The sequence below is a fragment of the Plecotus auritus genome, assembly GCF_963455305.1.
Source record: "Plecotus auritus genome assembly, chromosome: X".
NCBI classification, from domain to species: Eukaryota; Metazoa; Chordata; class Mammalia; order Chiroptera; family Vespertilionidae; genus Plecotus; species Plecotus auritus.
In genome coordinates, this window is record NC_137784.1 from 43,289,659 (window position 1) to 43,309,310 (window position 19,652).

At 38.5% G+C, this 19,652-nt stretch overlaps 1 protein-coding gene across 1 annotated transcript in view; it reads right to left on the reverse strand.

Annotated features, from left to right (window-relative positions):
- Positions 1–19,652, reverse strand: part of LOC308239277 (vascular endothelial growth factor receptor kdr-like) — a gene marked incomplete at both ends in the record, with an annotated part of 686,009 nt that overhangs the window by 404,316 nt on the left and 262,041 nt on the right. Inside the window, one exon of the mRNA XM_080652065.1 lies at positions 4,762–4,870. Coding sequence (XP_080508191.1) covers positions 4,762–4,870 — 109 coding nt within the window. The remainder of the gene's footprint in view (positions 1–4,761; positions 4,871–19,652) is intronic.

Consider the following 19,652-nt stretch of genomic DNA (forward strand, 5'->3'; position numbering starts at 1 on the left):
TGCTTCTGAAGCTATCAGGAGAGTCAAACTGACTCTGGGTTGGGCTAGGCAAAAGAGAGAAGCAAAATAATCTGAAATGACACCCTTTTTCAAGTGTCCTGTAAACTTGTCAGAAATGTGCGAATAAATGGACAAAAATATTTATATAAATAGGAAGTTTATAAAATGTCAAAGTAACAGAGGGCAGATTTTCATCCAGAGTCTGGAACACTAAGAACGAAGATTCGTTCCTTCCTCATCTCCCACACCTCCCACCTTTCTTATTTCCCTCTTTCTCCCTATACTCCTTACATTATGACTTAAGACTTTTCACAAAATTATTAAGTTATGGAAATGCAGTTGTATATTTTTATCTCTTTTTTTCTGTCATACTATAGATAGAAAAACTGAGTCCCAGGGAAGGGATGTAATTTACCATGATCACACAACAAGGCTTGGCAATGGAACAAAGACTATATCACCAGTTTTATAATTTCTAATCCATAATTCGCCTATGGGCTCGGACTCATGTTTTATTACAAACTAGCATCACCATATTCTTCTCCTCTCTCCACAGAATAAATTGGATGGGGCATTTATTGGTAATGAAGATGTCTGATGCATAAACAAAGTCTTTAAGTCTTTTTTTTCTGAGTAGCTAAGGGAAAATCAAGCAAATTGGGGCATGTAACAATGTCTAAGTAGAAAAGGGTGTTTGATAAGTGAATTGCCAGGCTGTTTCCATGGAGAACAGAATGGATGTATGGGAGGAAGCTGAAATTAGAGCAATAAAATTATAGTTAAATTTGGTATATTTGATGCATAATTTGTAATGGGGTTTGAGGAGTAGAGTGAGGTGCTTGAACAATCCCATCTCCCTTGGGGACTACTTCCCTTATTGTACTGTTGGGACATCTATCTTTGAACTTCTTCAGCTCACTTCAGCTGTTTTCCATAAAGCTATTACACAACTCAGGAAAGGAGAGACGTTGCTGATCAGAAAAAATAGGGAAAAGGCTGACTTTCCTGCTTCCATTGTCAATGACTCATTCTTATGTATGTGTGATGCAGGCATATCTGTCCACTCATAGACTCCAATTGCTTGGTATAGCAAGCCACAGTATAATGTTCACACAAGTTCATCTTGATGAGGTCTATGTGGGTGTAGGATGGTTAAGATACTATTTTCAGGAGTAATATTTTAGGATCCAAATATTCAACAAAAACAAGCCTAAAAAGAGACATAATCCAGTATTCCATCTTTCAGTATGTTGTTTCTACTAAAGATAGAGGCACAGGACTTGAAGGAGAGATGGAGAGAGAAACCAGGAAGATTTTGGACTTAAACTGCCTTTTACTCGCCTCACCCATTCTCTGGCTTAAATACTGTCTCTAGTTCCAAGTCCCACTGCCTCCTGAAATTATCCTGAAGTGTTTCCCTGTTGGCTCAGCTTTGCACTATCTGAAAATACTTAGTATTATCTGAAAGCTTGGAAACTACGTATAACTGTGAATGCTGTTTTCAGATCAAGAAGACTGGTCTCAGAACAAATCTCAGAGCACATTCTGTTATTTATAGATTCTCAACTAGAGAAGATCTTCTTTTGTCCAATTTACATAAATCATTCTTACAATGTCATTGTGACTTCATTCCTTTTACATTCTCTCTAGGGTGGAACATTCTAAAAGTTTCTACACAGAGGGCTTTCTGAAAGTCTAAATGAATTATGTTCAATGTTTCATTCTTACATACATGTATCCTCCCTAATAATTCCTATAAGTTAGTAAGGCCTGAGTTCCTAAAATAGGAACTATGAAGAAATGACTCTCTGGGTGTGTGCGCTTCTGTGTGAACATTATACTGTGGCTTGCTATACCAAGCAATTCTAAGAAGTTCATCTTGATGAGGTCTATGTAGGTGTAGGATGGTTAAGATACTATTTTCAGGAGTAATATTTTAGGATCCAAGTATTCAACAAAAACACAGAGAGTACTACTCAAATAAGCTGGAAAGCTGAAGAGAGGGCTTTTGTCCTAGGCTTCAAGGAATCTAAGAACCTAAACCGACCCTCTGGGGATAGAAGTATAAAGTATTATCAGCTACACAGAAACTGTCGCCGAGTAAGCTAAAATGGGACCTCTGTGGTAATTCATAAACTGAATCTAAGCCAGATTGCACAGCTTTATGATGTCCTCCAAGAAGGTGATATTTCTTGAGTTTTGTAAAACTTTCAATAAAATAATTTTGAATATTTCAGTTTTAAGCCAATTGAGCTACAGAGAATCAAGGAAACTACCCCTTTTCCATCTTTGAATGTGAGCATTGGCAGGAGCACAGAACCTCTCTAAGGCCAGAGTTATGACAGCAGTGGCTATCAGGGAGTAAATATCTGAAAAGAAAAGTAAGTTATTTGTGCAGAAGCTAGGCCAATAGGTCTTTTGTCCTGACCAATCAAGGTGTTTTTCTTCATAGAGTTTTGTTTTTCCCCCCTGTGGTCTTTTGTCTGTTTTATAGAAATCATATCAAATGTCTCTATATGGTATGGGTTGGCTCTGTGATTTAGTGAGCTCAAAGATTAAGCAAGTACTTAAGAGCATAGATTCTGCAGCCATGTCACCCAGCCCCACCACATTCCAGCTGTATTTTATTTGTACTTCAGTTACATCAGCTCTGAAATGATGATAAGTACCTGCTTTATTAACTGTGGTGAGGATTAGTTGTATTTAACCATATAAAACACATAGCACAATATCTGGCACTGTGCTCAACGAATGTTAGTTGTGGCTGCTATTGTTTTATTATGGTTAGTGCTCAATGTTGTTGTTGTTGTTGTTGTTATTATTTTTATTATTATTATTATTATTTATGGACTCAATCAGTCTCCAGAATATGAAAGGCAGACTCATTGATCTGACATTTACAGAATGTCTTCAAAGCTCTTATAGGAAAACCATGAGTGACTGAAAACTCAGCAGCTCTCCACAGCAGCAGCGGTTTATGCCAATAAATTATCCATTGTGGTCAGTTCTCCAACTTCTCTCCAGAAGTTTTACAAGCTCTCAGTTGAACAAAACTACTTATTTGTGATAATTCTTCACACCTGATTTATCAAGGTTAACAATCCATGGCACATTCTACAATTTTCTCTATTGTCTCAGCCTTATCTGCCAGGAAAGACAACCTAGGAGTGGGATTGCCTTTAAAAAGTAGAGAACTAAAATAATAATAATAATAATAATAATAGTAATAATAATAATAATAATAATAATAATAATACAAATGAAAAGTAGAGAGCTTAGTTCTGCTCACCACTCCTCACTCCAGAAGTTTCACTTGTTTTTCTTTAGTTGCCTGAAGGATAAACTACACGGTGATAATCATTATACAACACTTACTAGTGAACAAGAAGTATGAAACTGTCCAGAGTTCATTTCAGAAATCACTTTCCTATTCAACAACCTTACCTCCACCTAAGTCTGATGAAGCATTCTGACTGACCAGGTACTTGGTCACATTATTTCTTCTTTGCCTCACTCTGTCATTTCCCTCTAATGTCCTCAGGAGCAAAATAAGATAGGAGGATGGCACGGAGATATAAATATATACAGATTGCCTATTAAGACTCTCCAAAGTACTTCACTATATAGGCTACATACATGTTTTCATTATTGCTCATGGCTGGAGAATGTATACATAATATTTACCACTTATTGAAGACAATATGTGTCAGCTACTTCATAAATACTGTCTCACTTAATCCTCATACACTAATGCCCTGAAGTAGGTATCCTTATTTCCATTGTATATATGAAAAAACATAAGTCAAAGGTTGAAGCAACTTATTTAAGGTTATACAATGAATGAGAATGTAATAAAAAAAAGAATTGGCTTAAGAAATTATTTAACTGTGTCAAACTTTTAAAATATTTATAATAAATTATAATGCTTTCAGTTTTAAAGAGTGATTAAAGTATCATTCTTTAAGGAATAAAATAATAATATGATTAAAAATAAATGAATCTTGAGAATATCATGCTAAATGGAATAAGTCAGAAAGTAAAAGTTAGGATCCATATGATTTCACTCATATGTGTTATATAAAACTAAAAGGAACAAAGGAAATAAAGAAAAACTCATAGACACAGTCAACAGTATTCTGGTTACCAGAGGGAAGGGAGCTGAGGGGTAGTAAAGGATAAAGGAGGTGAAATATATGGTGATAGAAGATGATTTGATTTTAGGTGGTGTTCATGCAATGCAATATACAGATGATGCATCATAGAATTTTAACCTCGAAACTATATAATATTATTAATCAATGTCACCCAATAAATTTATTTTAGAAGTAAATAAAATAAAATTATAATAAATTTATTTAGTTCTGCACAAGATTAGATATCAATTCCTGAGATTTTATTCTCATCACCTAGATTATTGACTACAACCGAATTTTAACCAGGCATTGAAAGAAGCAAATTAAATCATTATGTGAGGGAGCTGGAAATATTATAAATTAAAAACAAAAGGAAGTTATAACAATCAGATTCTTGCTAAGGTGTTAATGTTTTATACTAATTTAATGTGTTGCCCCTTCCAAGATATTAGCATTTCAGCCAAATTCTGCCTTAACCTCAAAAAATGAGCTATAGGTTACAGATTTTCAGTCAACTTTGCAGTCTTGGAGTTGAGCTGGCTGAGAAGAGGTATATTTTCCATGCATCTCTAATTACATCATAGAAGACCAGCCTTGTCTGCTTTATCCACCCCAGTTCAGAATTTACCTGAGACATAGAAATGTATGCTTCTCTCATCAATGCCAACCTTGTTCATAGCTATGCAGTAGTATATACCAGAAATGTTGCTTTTCAATATCTTCAGGGTGCTCAGAGTCTAAAGAGAAAAGCAAGGCATTAGTCCCAGTTAACAAGGTATAGTGGTTATTAATGCTATTCACCAGGTATTTCTGATTCTCGCCCCTTTTAGGCACATAGTAGACTTTCCTTCCTGGATCCCTTGTGCTTCAGTGGGGCCATGTGACTGGTCAAGGATTTGAGAAAGGAAATGATGTTGGTACTTTCTAAGTTAGAGCACTTACCTGCTGTGGTGAAACTCTCCATAGATCTTTTTTTCTGGGATAATGATCAGCAATGTTTGAGATGATGGCTAATCTGCCACCCTGCATCCCTAAGTGGCTATAATAAAAAAGTCCTCTTGCTGATGTACAGTTGGATATATGGCATGGGCAAGAGATAAACCTTTGTGATTTTTTTGAACCAATCACATTTTGGATTTGTTTGCTTTCATAACACAACCTGGGCCATCTTGACTAATACATCAGGCTGGAAAGTAGAACTGTATTCATTCATTCATTTATTGAATAAACATTTTTTCAAAAAGGGACTGAAAATGAGAAATTATTCAATTTCACGAGGAAATATACAAAAATATAGAACCATTCACAAACTTGCCATATAAGAATTAATTTCCCCAGATCCTATGATGGCGGCAGGCAGTGAGAGACAGAGTGTGAGTGAGTGGGGGAGTGAAAGGGGAGTATGTAGACCTGTGTGGTGTGTGTGTGTCTGAGTGAGGAAAAGTTAGATCTTGTAGAACTTTCAGGGGTTGGCGGACCAGGCTCTCTTAGATGGGGAGCCTCCACTACCACTGAAAGCAGTCCTGGGCAGCAGGCACTGGCACTTAAACCATGCCATCTTGAAGGGCAGAGCTTCCATGACTAGGAGCCCAGCTTTACCACCACACAGACTGACCTCAGACACAACCTGGGACTCTACAGTCACTCAGGCCAAAGACCTGCTACCACAGCTGCAGACCCATGGACTCCAGGAATCCACCCCTCCTGGCCTCAGGCTCCTGTGAGTCCCAGAGTGTGTTCCCCTTCCACTGATCTGCTGTAGCAGCACAAGCTCCATGTATCCTGGCGCCTGAACTCTACTGTGACTCTCAGGATGCATGGGGCTCCCACCAACACCCTGTGGCCATGCATCCTTGTGCCTGAACTCTCCCAAGACTCTCTCCCGAGACTCTCTTCTGAGACTCTCCCACGACACTCTTCCAAGACTCTCTACTGAGACTCTCAGTGCATGCAACACTCCTGCTGAACCACCACAGTGGCACAAATCCCATGCAACTCTGCGCCTAGACCCTTTAGTGATAGCAAAAATGGGAAGACAAAGAAATAACCCTCAAAGGAAGGAAAAGGAGGAATCACCAGAAAAGGAACTACTAGTAAATGATATGGAGGCATGCAATATGTCAGAAAAAGAATTCAGTGTACTAGTAATGGTCATCCAGTTCATAAACCGGATGGACAAGAAAATCAACAATTTATGTAAGAATCAAGGGTAAGTCAAGAATGATATAGCTACAATAAAATACACAATGGAGGGTTTCAACAGTAGACTAGAAGAAGCGGGGGACCAAATTAGTGAGTTAAAATGTAGGGCAGATAAACAAGTCCAATCTGAACAGAAATTGGAGGAAAAAAATTAGAAAGCAGGAGGAGAGCTTAGGGGAGCTTTGGGACAAATGAAATGAAATAACATACACATAATAGGAGTGCCAGAAGGACAAGAAGAGGAGCAAGGATTAGAGAACCTATTTGAAGAAATAATGACAAAAAAAAACAACAAAACAAAACAACTTCCCTGATTAGGGGAAGAAAAAAGTCACACAAACACAGAGAGTCGCAAACAAGATGATCCCCAAAAGACCCACACAAAGATGCATCATAATTAAAATGGAAAATGTTAACGACAAAGAGAGAATCTTAAAGCTGCAAGAGAGAGACAGTTATCTAGAAAGGAACTCCCATCAGATTATCAAATGATTTCTCAACAGAAACACATCAGGCCAGAAGGGAATGAAATGAAGTATACAAAGTGATGCAAAGAAAAATGAAGTATACAAAGTGATGCAAAGCAAGGAACTGAATCCAAGAATAATCTATCCAGCAAGGCTATAATTCAAATTGAAGGGGAAATCAGGAGCTTTGCAGACAAAAAAAGAGGCGAAGGGAGTTTATCACTATCTATCCAGCAATGCAAGAAATGCTAAAGGGAATGCTGTTAAAAGAAGAAATAGAAAGGGATGAAGGAACACAGGCATAAAGAATAGAAATGACTACAAACAAGTACTTATCAATAATAACATTAAATGTAAATGGATTAAATGCTCCAATCAAGAGACATCAAGTGACTGAATGGATAAGAAAACATGACCCATATATATGCTGTCTACAAGAGACCCACCTCAGAACAAGGGACTCACACAGACTGAAATGAAGGGATGGAAAAATATCTTTCAGGCAAATGGAAATGAAAAAAAAAAGCTGGGGTAGCAATACTTATATCTGACAAAATAGACCCAAAGTGAAGTTCATAACAAGAGACAAGGAAGGCCTCCTCATAATTCTAAAGGGATCGATACAACAAGAGGATATAACTCTGATAAACATATATGCACCCAATGCAGGATCACCAAAATACATTAAAAAAAAAAAAACTTCTGAAAGATATCAGCAAAGAGATTGACAGCAATACAATCACAGTAGGAAACTTTAATACCCCATTAAAATCACTGGATAAATCCTCTAGACAACAAAATCAGCAAAGAAACAGCAATCCTAAATGACTCACTAGATCAGATGGACTTAATCAACAACTTCAGAACATTCCATCCCATAGCTACAGAATATACATCCTTCTCAAGTGCACATGGGACATTTTCAAAGATCAACCACTTATTGGGACACAGGCAAAGTCTCTCCAAATTCAAGAAGATTGAAATCATATCTAGCATCTTCTCATATCACAATGGCATAAAATTAAAAATCAACTGCAATAAAAACAATCACAAAAATTCAAACTCTTGGAGGTTAAATAGCATACTATTAAACAATGATTTGGTTACCAAAGAGATCAAAGAAGAAATAAAAAATATCCTGGAAACAAATGACAATGAAAACACAACAATCCAAAATCTATGGGACACAGTAAAAGCAGTCCAAAGAGGGAAGTTCTTAGCATTTCAGGCCTACCTCAGAAAACAAAAAACACTGGTAATAAATCATCTAACTCTGCAATTTGACGAATTAGTAAGAGAGCAACAAGAAAAGCCCAGAGTGAGCAGAAGGAAGGAAATAATAAAGATCAGAATGGAAATAAATTACATAGAGACCAAAAAACAATACAAAATATCAATGAAACCAAGAGCTGGTTCTCTGAAATGATAAGATTGATGAACCTCTAGCTAGTCTTACCAAGAAGCAAAGAGAGAGCACCCAAATAAACAAAATCAGAAATGAAAGAGGCGAAATAACAACAGACCCCACAGAAATACAAAGAATTGTAAAAAAAAAACACACAAAAAAACTATGAGCAATTCTATTCTAACAAACTGGTCAACCTAGAAGAAATGTACATATTCCTAGAAAAATAAGACTTTCCAAACTCAATCAGGAAGAATAAAAAAATCTGAATAGGCTGATAACTATGGAGGAAATTGAAGCAGTAATCAAAAAACTTCCAGCAAACAAAAGCCCTGGACCAGATGGCTTCACAGGAGAGTTTTACTAAACATTCAAAGAAAAACTAAAACCTATCCTCCTCAGACTATTCCAAAAAATTCAAGAGGAAGGAACAAGCTCTTTCTATGAAGCCAGTAGTACCCTAATCCCAAAACCAGATAAAGACACTACACAGAAAAAAAATAACAGGTCAATATCTCTGATGAACATTGATGCTAAAATCTTCAACAAAATTCTAACAAATTGGATCCAACAATACATTAGAAAGATCATACACCATGACTAAAAGAAGGATCTCTTACCATTTGCAACAGCATGGATGGACCTGGAGTGTATTATGCTAAGTGAAATAAGCCAGTCAGAGAAAGACAAGTGTCACATGATCTCACTCATATATGGAATCTAATAAACAAAATATACTGATGAACAAAATAGATCCAGAGACATAGAAGCATGGAAAAAACTGTTAAATCTCAGCGTGAAGGCGGGGGTAGGGTATTGGTAAGAAGAGATCAAACAAAGAACTTGTATGCATATATGCATACCAATGCCCCAGTGCAGGGATTTGTGTACATTGAAAGGAAATTAATTAGAAGGTGGCAGTCAGGGTGGGACTGGTCAAGACGGTCCGGACACACCCTGGAGCCAACCTCCCGTAGGCCCACCGTGGCCAGCCACAGCTGAGGTGGTGCCATGGCTCGAAGGGTGTCTGCAGAGTGAGCAGGGTCCCTCCAGGATGTGGGGTCCCTCGGCCTGGCCTGTGGGGATCAGGCCAAAACCAGCTCTGCGACATCCCCAAGGTGTCCCTGACTGTGAGAGGGCAGTTCTTGGGTGAGGCACCCCAGAATCAGGCTCCCTCCTTTCTGGTTCCACGGTGCATCACCCGAGAACCGCTGCTGCCAAGTCACTGCAGCTTGGCAGCTCCTGCGATGAGTATCTGCCCCCTGGTGGTCAGTGCACATCCTAGCTACTGGTCAGAGCGTCTGCCCCCTGTTGGTCATTGCATGTCATAGCTACCTGTCAGATGGTCTGACGGTCACTTAACCTTTTATATATATAGATTCCATGGATAAGGACAATAGGGTGGTGAAAACTGGTGCAGGGGGTGGGGGTGGGTAAAAGAGGTCAGTGGGGGAAAAGAGGGACATATGCCATATTTTCTTTTTTAAAAAATAAATCTTTATTCAGATTATTACAATTGTTTCTCCTTTTTCCCCCCCATAGCTCCCCTCCACCCGGTTCCCACCCCACCTTCTGCCCTTATCTCCCCACAACTGTCCTCATCCATGGGTATATGATTTTTGTCCAGTCTCTTCCTGAACACCCCCATACCCCTTTCCCCCTGAGAATTATCAGTCCACTCCCTTTCTATGCCCCTGATTCTATTATATTCACCAGATTATTCTGTTCCTCAGGTTTTTAATTCACTTGATTTTTAGGTTCACTTGTTGATAGATATGTATTTGTTGTTCATAATTTTTATCTTTACTTTTTTCTTCTTCCTCTTCTTTAAGAATACCTTTCAGCATTTCATATAATACTGGTTTGGTGATGATGAACTCCTTTAGCTTTTTCTTATCTGTGAAGCTCTTTATCTGCCCTTCAATTCTGAATGATAGCTTTTCTGGGTAGAGTAATCTTGGTTGTAGGTTCTTGCTATTCATCACTTTGAAAATTTCTTGCCACTCCTGTCTGGCCTGCATAGTTTCTGTTGAGAAATCAGCTGACAGTCGTATGGGTGCTCCCCATACGACTTGTAGGTAACTAATTGTTTTTCTCTTGCTGCTTTTAATATTCTCTCTTTGTCTTTTGCTCTTGGCATTTTAATTATGATGTGTCTTGGTGTGGTCCTCTTTGGATTCCTTTTGTTTGGGGTTCTGTGCGCTTCCTGGACTTGTAAGTCTATTTCTTTCACAAGGTCGGGGAAGTTTTTGGTCATTATTTCTTCAAATAGGTTTTCAGTATCTTGCTCTCTCTCTTCTTCTAGCACCCCCATAATTCTGATGTTGGTACGCTTGAATTTGTCCCAGAGTCTTCTTACACTAACTTCAACTTTTTGGATTTTTTTTTCTTTTTGCTTTTTCGGTTGAGTGTTTTTTGCTTCTTTGTATTTCAATTCTTTGACTTGATTCTTGTGTTCCTCTAGTCTATTGTTGGGTCTCTGTATAATATTTTTTATTTCAGTCAGTGTATGTTTAATTTCTAGTTGGTCCTTTTTCATATCTTCAAGGGTCTCGTTATATTTATCGGCCTTTTCTAGGATATTCTTGAAAAACCTTATAACCGTGGTTTTGAATTCTATATCCAGTCGTTTGTTTTCCTCCATTTCTTTCGTTTGTGATCTGTTTCTTTGACGCCGCATTTTCACTGCTTCCCTGAGTTGGTAGGGTAGATTTGTGTGCTAGGTTTCCTATATGGCCCCGTGGGTCGGCCTCCCCAGTTAACCTGAGGTGGACACTCTTGGTGCATCCCTTTGTGGACTGTGTGTACAGCCTTGTAGTAGTTAAGTCTTGATTGTTGTTAGTATCACTGGGAGGAATTGACCTCCAGGCCAGCTGGCTGTAAGGATCAGCTGTGTCTATGCTGGGAGAAGTCTGGTGTTGGAGACAGCCTTAAAGGATTAGACTTGCCAAATTGCTATAGCCTCTGTGCTCAGCTTGGATGGGGTGGAGTCTCAGGGCGGAGCAGACAGTCTTGGCTTCCAGTCAGCCTTGCCCTTGCGCGCGTGAGTGCCTGCAGACCTTTGCCTTCCCCGGCTCCCGAGTCTCCGCCCGAGAGTCCAGATTCCCCCCACAAGAGCGTGGGTCCCCAGGGGCTTGCCTGGAACTTGGGTTCAGTGCAGTCAGAACTGGGGCTCAGTGCAGTCAGGAGCTTCTGACTTCCTTCCACTAGGGAAAGCCTGTGGCAACCTCCGCAGCCTTTGTGCGCACTGGCATACACGCACCTGCAGACCTCTGCCTTCCCCGGCTCCCAAGTCTCCACCCGAGAGTCAAGATTCCCCCCCGTAAGAGCGCGGGTCCCCAGGGGCTCGCCTGGAACTGGGGTTCAGTGCAGTCAGAATTGGGGTTCAGTGCAGTCAGGAGCTTCCGACTCCCTTCTGCTAGGGAAAGCCTGTGGCAACCTCCGCAGCCTTTGTGCACACTGGTGTGCGCGCCTCCGGAACCCTGCCTGCTGGGGCTCCCCCGGGTCTCACCCGGGTCTCTGAGTCTCTGGGTGCCTTTCTCTCTACCTGACAGTCCAGACTCGCCCTGTATGAGCCTGGGTCCACGGGGTTTCGCCCAGGACTGGGGTTCAGTGAAGTCAGAACTGGGGTTCAGTGTGGTTGGGGGCTTCCTTCCCCCTTCCGCCAGAGAAAGTCAGCCAGGCTCTCAGCCGCCCTTCCTCTCTGTGCGCACAAAGACCCTTTGCCGTACCTCCAATTCTCTGTGAGCTTTTCTCTTTCCTTCTAGTTGTAGAATTTTCACTCAGCCAGCTTTCCTGTGGTTCTGGATGGTGTCTGTTCTGTCTTTTAGTTGTAGTTTTGAAATTGTTGTGCAAGGCAGCAGTTTAGGTGCTTACCTATGCCGCCATCTTGGTTTCTCCATATGCCATATTTTCAACAACAAAGATTTATTAAAGAGTTGTAAAATCAAAAAATAATAAAATAATATCTCAGACATTTCTCATAGCTATATTTTTCTGATATATCTTCTTGAGCAAGGGAAACAAAGAAAAAACAAACAAAAGGGACTGCTTCAACCTAAAAAGTTTTGCATAGGAAAGGAAACCATCAACAAAATGAAAAGACAACCCACTGAATGGGAGAAAATATCTGCCAATGGTACATCTGATAAAGGGTTAATATTCAAAATTATAAAGTACTTATACAACTAAACACCATAAAAACCAAACAATCCAATTAAAACTGGGCAAAGTGAAATAAGCCAGTCAGAGAAAGATCAATACCATATGATGTCACTTATATGTGGAATCTAATCAACAAAATAACTTAAAGAAAACAAAAACATAGATACAGAGAACAGACTGATAGCTGTCAGAAGGGAGGCTGGTATGGGGGCTTGGTGAAAAAAAAGGTGGATGGAACAGACACTATCTGTCTATCTATCTATCTATCTATCTATCTATCTATCTATCTATCTATCTATCTACTAGGTGTACCGGTTAACAATGCAGATTTTTTTTCAATAGATGGAGTCACACATATGTTGATATATATGTGATTTGATATATATGCTATTTTGTTGTTTGACAACAAGCTTCAACACTTCATATGTCAAATTTTCTGAAAGTGTTAACATCATAGATATTTTTACATGTAAAAATGTCGAATTTAATGCCAAAAAAGATCATTTGTGGGAATCTTTAATTCATTACTTTATTTTGAAGAAAAGTGCTGCTGAATACTTCAGGAAGCTTATGGTGAACATGCTCCATCTCAAGATACTTGTGAACACTGATTTAAACACTTTAAAAGTGATGATTTCGATATGAAAGACAAAGAACGTCCAGGTCAACCGGAAAAGTTTGAAGACCAACAATTACAAGCATTATTGGATGAAGATGCGTGTCAAACTCAAAAACAACTTGCAGAAAGATTAAATGTTGCTCAGCAAACAATTTCCGATCATTTACAAGCAATGGGAAAGATTTAAAGGAAGGAAAATGGGTGCCACATCAACTGAACGAAAGACAAATGGAAAGCCGAAAAGTCATCAGTAAAATGTTGCTTCAACAGCACGAAAGAAAGCCATTTTTGCATCGAATTGTGACTGGTGATGAAAAGTGGATTTATTTTGAGAATCCCAAATGCACAAAATCATCTGTTGATCCAGGTCAACCATCAACATTGACTGCAAGGCCAAATTGCTTCAGAAAGAAGACTGATGTACCACAGTTTTCTAATGCACTCATCTGCTGATGGGCACTTAGACTGTTTCCTAATCTTAGCTATGGTAAATTGTGCTGCTATGAACATAGGGGTGAATATATCCTTTCTGATTGGTGTTTCTAGTTTCTTGGGATATATTCCTAGAAGTGGGATCACTGGGTCAAATGGGAGTTCCATTGTTAGTTTTTTGAGGAAACACCATAGTGTTCTCCATAGTGGCTGCACCAGTCTGCATTCCCAACAGGAGTGTAAAAGAGTTCCTTTTCTCCGCATCCTCGCAAACACTAGTCGTTTGATTTGTTAATGATAGGCATTCTGAGAGGTGTGACATGATACAGCATTGCTGTTTTGATTTGCATCTCTCAGATAATTAGTGACTTTAAGCATGTTTTCATATGTCTCTTTGCCTTCCTTCTGTCCTTCTTCGAAAAGTGTCTACTGAGGTACTTTGCCCATTTTTTGATTGGATTGTTTATCTTCCTTTTGTTAAGTTGTATGAGTTCCCTATAAATGTTGGAGATTTAACCCTTATCGGTGATGACATTGGCAAATATGTTCTCCCATGCAGTGGGCTTTCTTGTTGTTTTATTGATGGTTTCTTTTGCTGTGCAAAAGCTTTTTATTTTGATGTAGTCCCATTTGTATATTTTCATTTTAGTTTCCATTGCCCGAGGAGCAGTATTGGTGAAGAAATTGCTTTGGCATATGTCTGAGATTTCTCTGCCTGTGGATTCCTCTAGTATTTTTATGGATTCCCGTGGTATGTTTAAGTCCTTGATCCATTTTGAGTTTATTTTTGTGTATGGTGTAAGTTGGTGGTCTGGTTTCACTTTTTTTTTGCATGTATCTGTCCAATTTTCCAAACAGCTTTTGTTGAAGAGACTGTTTTGACTGCATTTCATGTTCATGCTCCCTTTGTCAAATATTAATTGGGCATAGTGGTTTGGGTCGATTTCTGGGTTTTCTATTCTATTTCATTGATCTATATGTCTGTTCTTGTGCCAGTACCAGGCAGTTTTGAGAACAGTGGCTATGTAATACAGCTTGATATCTGGTATTGAGGTCCCACCAACTTTGTTCTTCTTTCTCAGGATTGCTGCAGCTATTTGGGGTCTTTTTTTTTATTCCAGATGATTTTTTGGAGAGTTCTTTCTAGGTCTGTGAAATATGCCATTGGTATTTTAATGGGGATTGCATTGAATCTATAGATTGCTTTGGGTAGTATGGACATTTTAATGATGTTGATTCTCCCAGTCCATGAACATGGTATGTTATTCCATCTGTTTACATTTTCCTCTATCTCTTTTTTCAGTGTCCTGTAGTTTTCCACGTATAGGTCTTTTACCTCCTTAGTTAAGTTTATTCCTAGGTATCTTAATATTTTGGTGCAATAGTAAATGGGATTGCTTTTTAAGTCTCTCTTTCTGTAAGTTCACTATTGGTGTATAGAAATGCCATAGATTTCTTGGCGATAATTTTGTATCCTGCTACATTGCTGAATTCATTTATTCAGTCAATTAGTTTTTTGATGGAGTCTTTTGGGTTTTTTATGTACAATACCATGTCATCTTCAAATAAGGACAGTTTTACTTCTTCTTCTCCAATTTGGATGCCATTTATTTCTTCTTCTTGTCTAATTGCAATGGCTAACACTTCCAGTACTATGTCGAACAGGAGTTGTGAGAGTGGGCATCCCTGTCTTGGTCTTGATCTTAGGGGAAATGGTTTTAGTTTTTGCCCATTGAGTATGATGTTGGCTGTCAGTTTGTCATATATAGCTTTTATTATGTTGAGGTGTAATCCTTCTATTACACCTTGCTGAGAGTTTTTATCAAGAAAGGGTGTTGGATTTTGTCAAATGCTTTTTCTCCATCAATTGATATGACTATGTGATTTTTATCTCTCAATTTGTTTATGTGATGTATCACGTTAATTGATTTGCAGATATTGTACCATCCTTGCATTCCTGGGATAAATCCTACTTGGTCATGGTGTATGATCTTTCTGATGTAGTGCTGAACCCGATTTGCTGGAAATTTGTTGAGGATTTTGGCATCTATGTTCATGAGGGATATTATCCTGTAATTCTCCTTCATTGTGTTGTGTTTATCTGGTTTTGGTATTATGATGATGCTGGCTTCATAGAAGGAGCTTGGAAGTGTTCCGTCCTCTTGAATTTTTTGGAATAGTCTGGGGAGGATAAGTTTTAGTTCTTCTTTGAATGTTTGGTAAAACTCCACTGTGAAGCCAACTGACCCTGGGCTTTTGTTTGCTGGAAGCTTTTTGATGACTGCTTCAATTTCTTCCATAGTTATTGGCCTATTGAGATGTTTAGATTCTTCCTGATTGAGTTTTGGAAGGTATTATTTTTCTAGGAATACGTCCATTTCCTCCTGGTTGTCCAGTGTGTTCGAATAGAGTTGTTCATAGTATTTTTAAAAAATCCTTTGTATTTCAGTGGGGTCTGTTGTTATTTCTCCCCTTACATTTCTGATTTTGTTTATTTGGGTCCTCTCTCTTTGCTTCTTGGTGAGCCTGGCTAGCGGTTCATCAATCTTGATTATCCTTTCAAAGAACCAGCTCTTGGTTTTGTTGATCTTTTGTATTGTTTTTTTTTTCTCTATGTCATTTATCTCTGCCCTGATCTTAATTCTTTCCTTCCTTCTGCTTATACTGGGCTTTTCTTGTTGCTCTCTTTCTAACTGTGAGTTGTAGGGGTAGGTAATTTATTACCATTGTTTATTGTTTTTTGCAGTAGGCTTGTAGAGTTATGAACTTCCCTATCAAGACTGCTTTCACTGTGTCCCATAGATTTTGGATTGTTGTGTTTTCATTGTCATTTGTTGCCATGATGTTTTTTATTTCTTCCTTGATCTCTCTGGTAACCGAGTCATTGTTTAATAGCATGCTGTTTAGTCTCCATGTGTTTGATTTTTTTGAATTGTTTTTATTGTAGTTCATTTCCAGTTTTATGCCACTGTGGTCTGAGAAGATGCTTGATATGATTTCTATCTTCTTGAATTTGAAGAGACTTTGCGTATGACCCAACATATGGTCTATATTTAAAATGACCCAAGTGCACTTGAGAATAATGTATATTTTGTGGCTTTGGGGTGAAATGTTCTGAAGATGTCAATTTATTCCATCTGGTCTTGTGAGTCATTTAGGATTGATGTTTCTTTGCTGATTTTTTGTTTAGAGGATTTGTCCAATGGTGATAGTAGGATATTAAAGTCTCCTACTATGATTGTATTGCTGTCAATCTCTCCTTTGATATCTTCCAGGAGTTTTTTTTATGTATTTGGGTGCTCCTGTATTGGGTGCATATATGCACCAGAGTTATTTCTTCTTGTTGGATTGCTCCCTTTAGTATTATGAAGTGGCCTTCCTTATCTCTCGTTATGTCCTTCACTTTGAGATCTAATTTGTCAGATGTAAGTATTGCTACCCCAGCTTTTTTTTCATTTCCATTCGCCTGAAAAACCTTTTTCCAACCCTTCACCATCAGTCTGTGTGTTTTTATTTTTTCTAAGGTGGGTTTCTTGTAGACAACAAATATATGGGTCATGTTTTCTCATCTAATCTGTTACCTTATGTCTTTTGATTGGTCCATTTAATCCATTTACATTTAAAGTTATTATTGATAGGTACTTATTTGTCGCCATTTTTATTCTTTACCCCTGTGTTCCTTCTTCACTTCCTATTTCTTTTTTATACAGCAGACCTTTTAGCATTTCTTGCATTGCTCGTTTGGTGGCAATAAATTCCCTTAGTCTTTTTTTGTCTGTGAAGCTCCTGATTTCACCTTCAATTTTGATTGATAGCCTTGCTGGGTACAGTATTCTTGGATTCAGACCCTTCCTTTGCATGACTTTGTATATTTCATTCCATTCCCTTCTGGCCTGATGAGTTTCTGTTGAGAAATCAGTTGCTAGTCTGATGGGGGTTCCTTTGTAGGTAACTTTCTGTCTGTTTCTGGCCGCTTTCAAGATACTTACTTTGTCGTTGGTGTTTGCCAATTTAATTATAATGTGCCTTGGCGTTGGTCTTTTGGCGTTCATTTTGCTTGGGACTCTTTGAGCTTCTTAGATTTGTGTGGGTTTTTTTCTTCCCTATATCAGGGAAGTTTTCTGTCATTATTACTTCAAACAGGTTTTCTATTCCTTGCTCAGTTTCCTCTCTTTATGGAACCTCTATTATGCGGATGATGTTTTGTTTCGTGTTGGCCCAAAGTTCCCTTAGGCCCTCCTCCCGCTTTTTAATTTTTTTTCCAGAAGCTGCTCTACATGGGTATTTTTTCCTACCTTGTCTTCTAGCTCACTGATGCGGTCCTCTGCTTCTTCTAATCTACTCTTGATGCTTTCTATTGAGTTGTTTACAGCAGCGATGCCATTTTTCATTTCTTCTTGGTTCTTATTCATTTCTTCTTGGTTCTTACTCATATTGTTGAATTTGTCTTCCATTCTTTTCAGCCACCATATGACCATTTCTCTGAATTCATTCTCTGGTAGGTTGCTTGCCTCCCTTTCGTTTACTTTCTTTTCTGGTGATGCCTGCTTTTCTTTCATATGCGGGCTTTTTCTTTGTCTCCCCATGGTCTCTCTTCTGTGGGTGTCTGGTTATATAGTTGTCTCTCTCCTGTGTTGATTTAAAGGCACAATATACAACACATCCAGGTACCACACACAAGGCACTGAACAGAAATGTATTCACAATATTAATAACCCCAAATAAAGGTGACCACCAGAGAAAGGCAAATTATGGTATAGGAGAGAAAGAAGAAGAGAGGAAAAAAAAGAAAGGAGTGCCAAAATGAAATTGGGAAAAGGAAAAAAAAAGTAAGAGAGAAAAGAAAGGGAATAAGAAAGAAAAGGGGAACAAACTATTTATATGGGGCGAAAATTCCCATAGAACAGCCACTAATCCCAGCAAATGCTAGCAACAAATACCTGGAGATGAATACAAACTACAAACAACAATTAATATCAAGCAAGGCGAGAAAAAACAGATGCCAAAAAACAAGGAAACAAAAAACAAAACAAAACAAAACAAAAGAATAAGCAGAACAATCTCACAAAGAAGCATAAAAATTGATATAATCAACATTCAAGCAAACAACAAAAAAAGGACAGAGAGAAAAATAATTTTTTAGATAGTGAAGACAGAGAAGAGAGAGGTGTGTATGAACTAAGAGCAGGGAATTGGAAATTAGATATATAATTAGGATGAAATTTTAACAGGTGGTAAAAAGAAAGAATAGGGAAAATCTAAAGCAGGAAAAGGGTAAGAGAAACAGGACAACAAAAGGACAAAAGTTAGGTAGAGAGTGATGGCATAAAGATAAAGTTGAGATAGAGTAGAATGATGGTAAAGGAAAGATGAAAATAGAATGTAGAACACCATTCTCAAAATCAAATAAAGACAAAATAAAATGACACTTTTTCAAAAAGGTAAAATAGGAGTTGTAATAAAACTGATTGAAAATAAAAATGTAATAATTAAAAAGGTAAAATCAAGTGAGGAAAAAAGAAAAAAATAGTTTCTTAAGTAAAAGATGAAAAAGAAAAAAATAATAAAAAATAAAAAAATAAAAATAAAATGTACAGTATTGAAGGTCATTCACTTCCTCTATTGGTCTGTTTGGCACACCTGTTTCCCAGTCAGGACAGTATTGCAGTTCCCTGCGTTCCACTGCTCCTCAGTGTTGTAAGCCAGTCCTGATTTTTAAGCAGGCATTGTGTCTCACTTTCTTGTATTCCTTAATTTGTGATTACACAAGAGTCAATTTGTGATTCAGTCCCTGGGTGGCAGTGTTTCTGGGTTGACTTCCAGGTCTATAGATCCTTTCTACCCTGTGCTTAGATCCTGCACTCAATACCAGTTTGTGGGATTGGGCTGCCCCAGAGCTGGTTCTCTGATGGTCACTCCCCGTTCTGATTCGCAGGTTCCAGAAACACAACTTTCCCCTGCAGTCTCCTAGGGTGTCCCCAACTGGGTGATCCTATGTATTGGGCTCAGTAATCAGAAGTAAGTATTCGAAGAGGAGAAAGCGCAAGTGTGCGAACTCCGGGTCTGCGCATATGCCTGCGCAATCCCCTTTCACCTTTGTGTCCAAGCAGCCGGCACACTCCCAAAATTTTTAGGCTGTCCTTCTGCGTCAGCTCAAAATGGGTTGCTTTTTAGAGATCCCCTCTGTTAGCAGCTCTGAGGACCCCCTTCCACATTCACAGATTACGCCA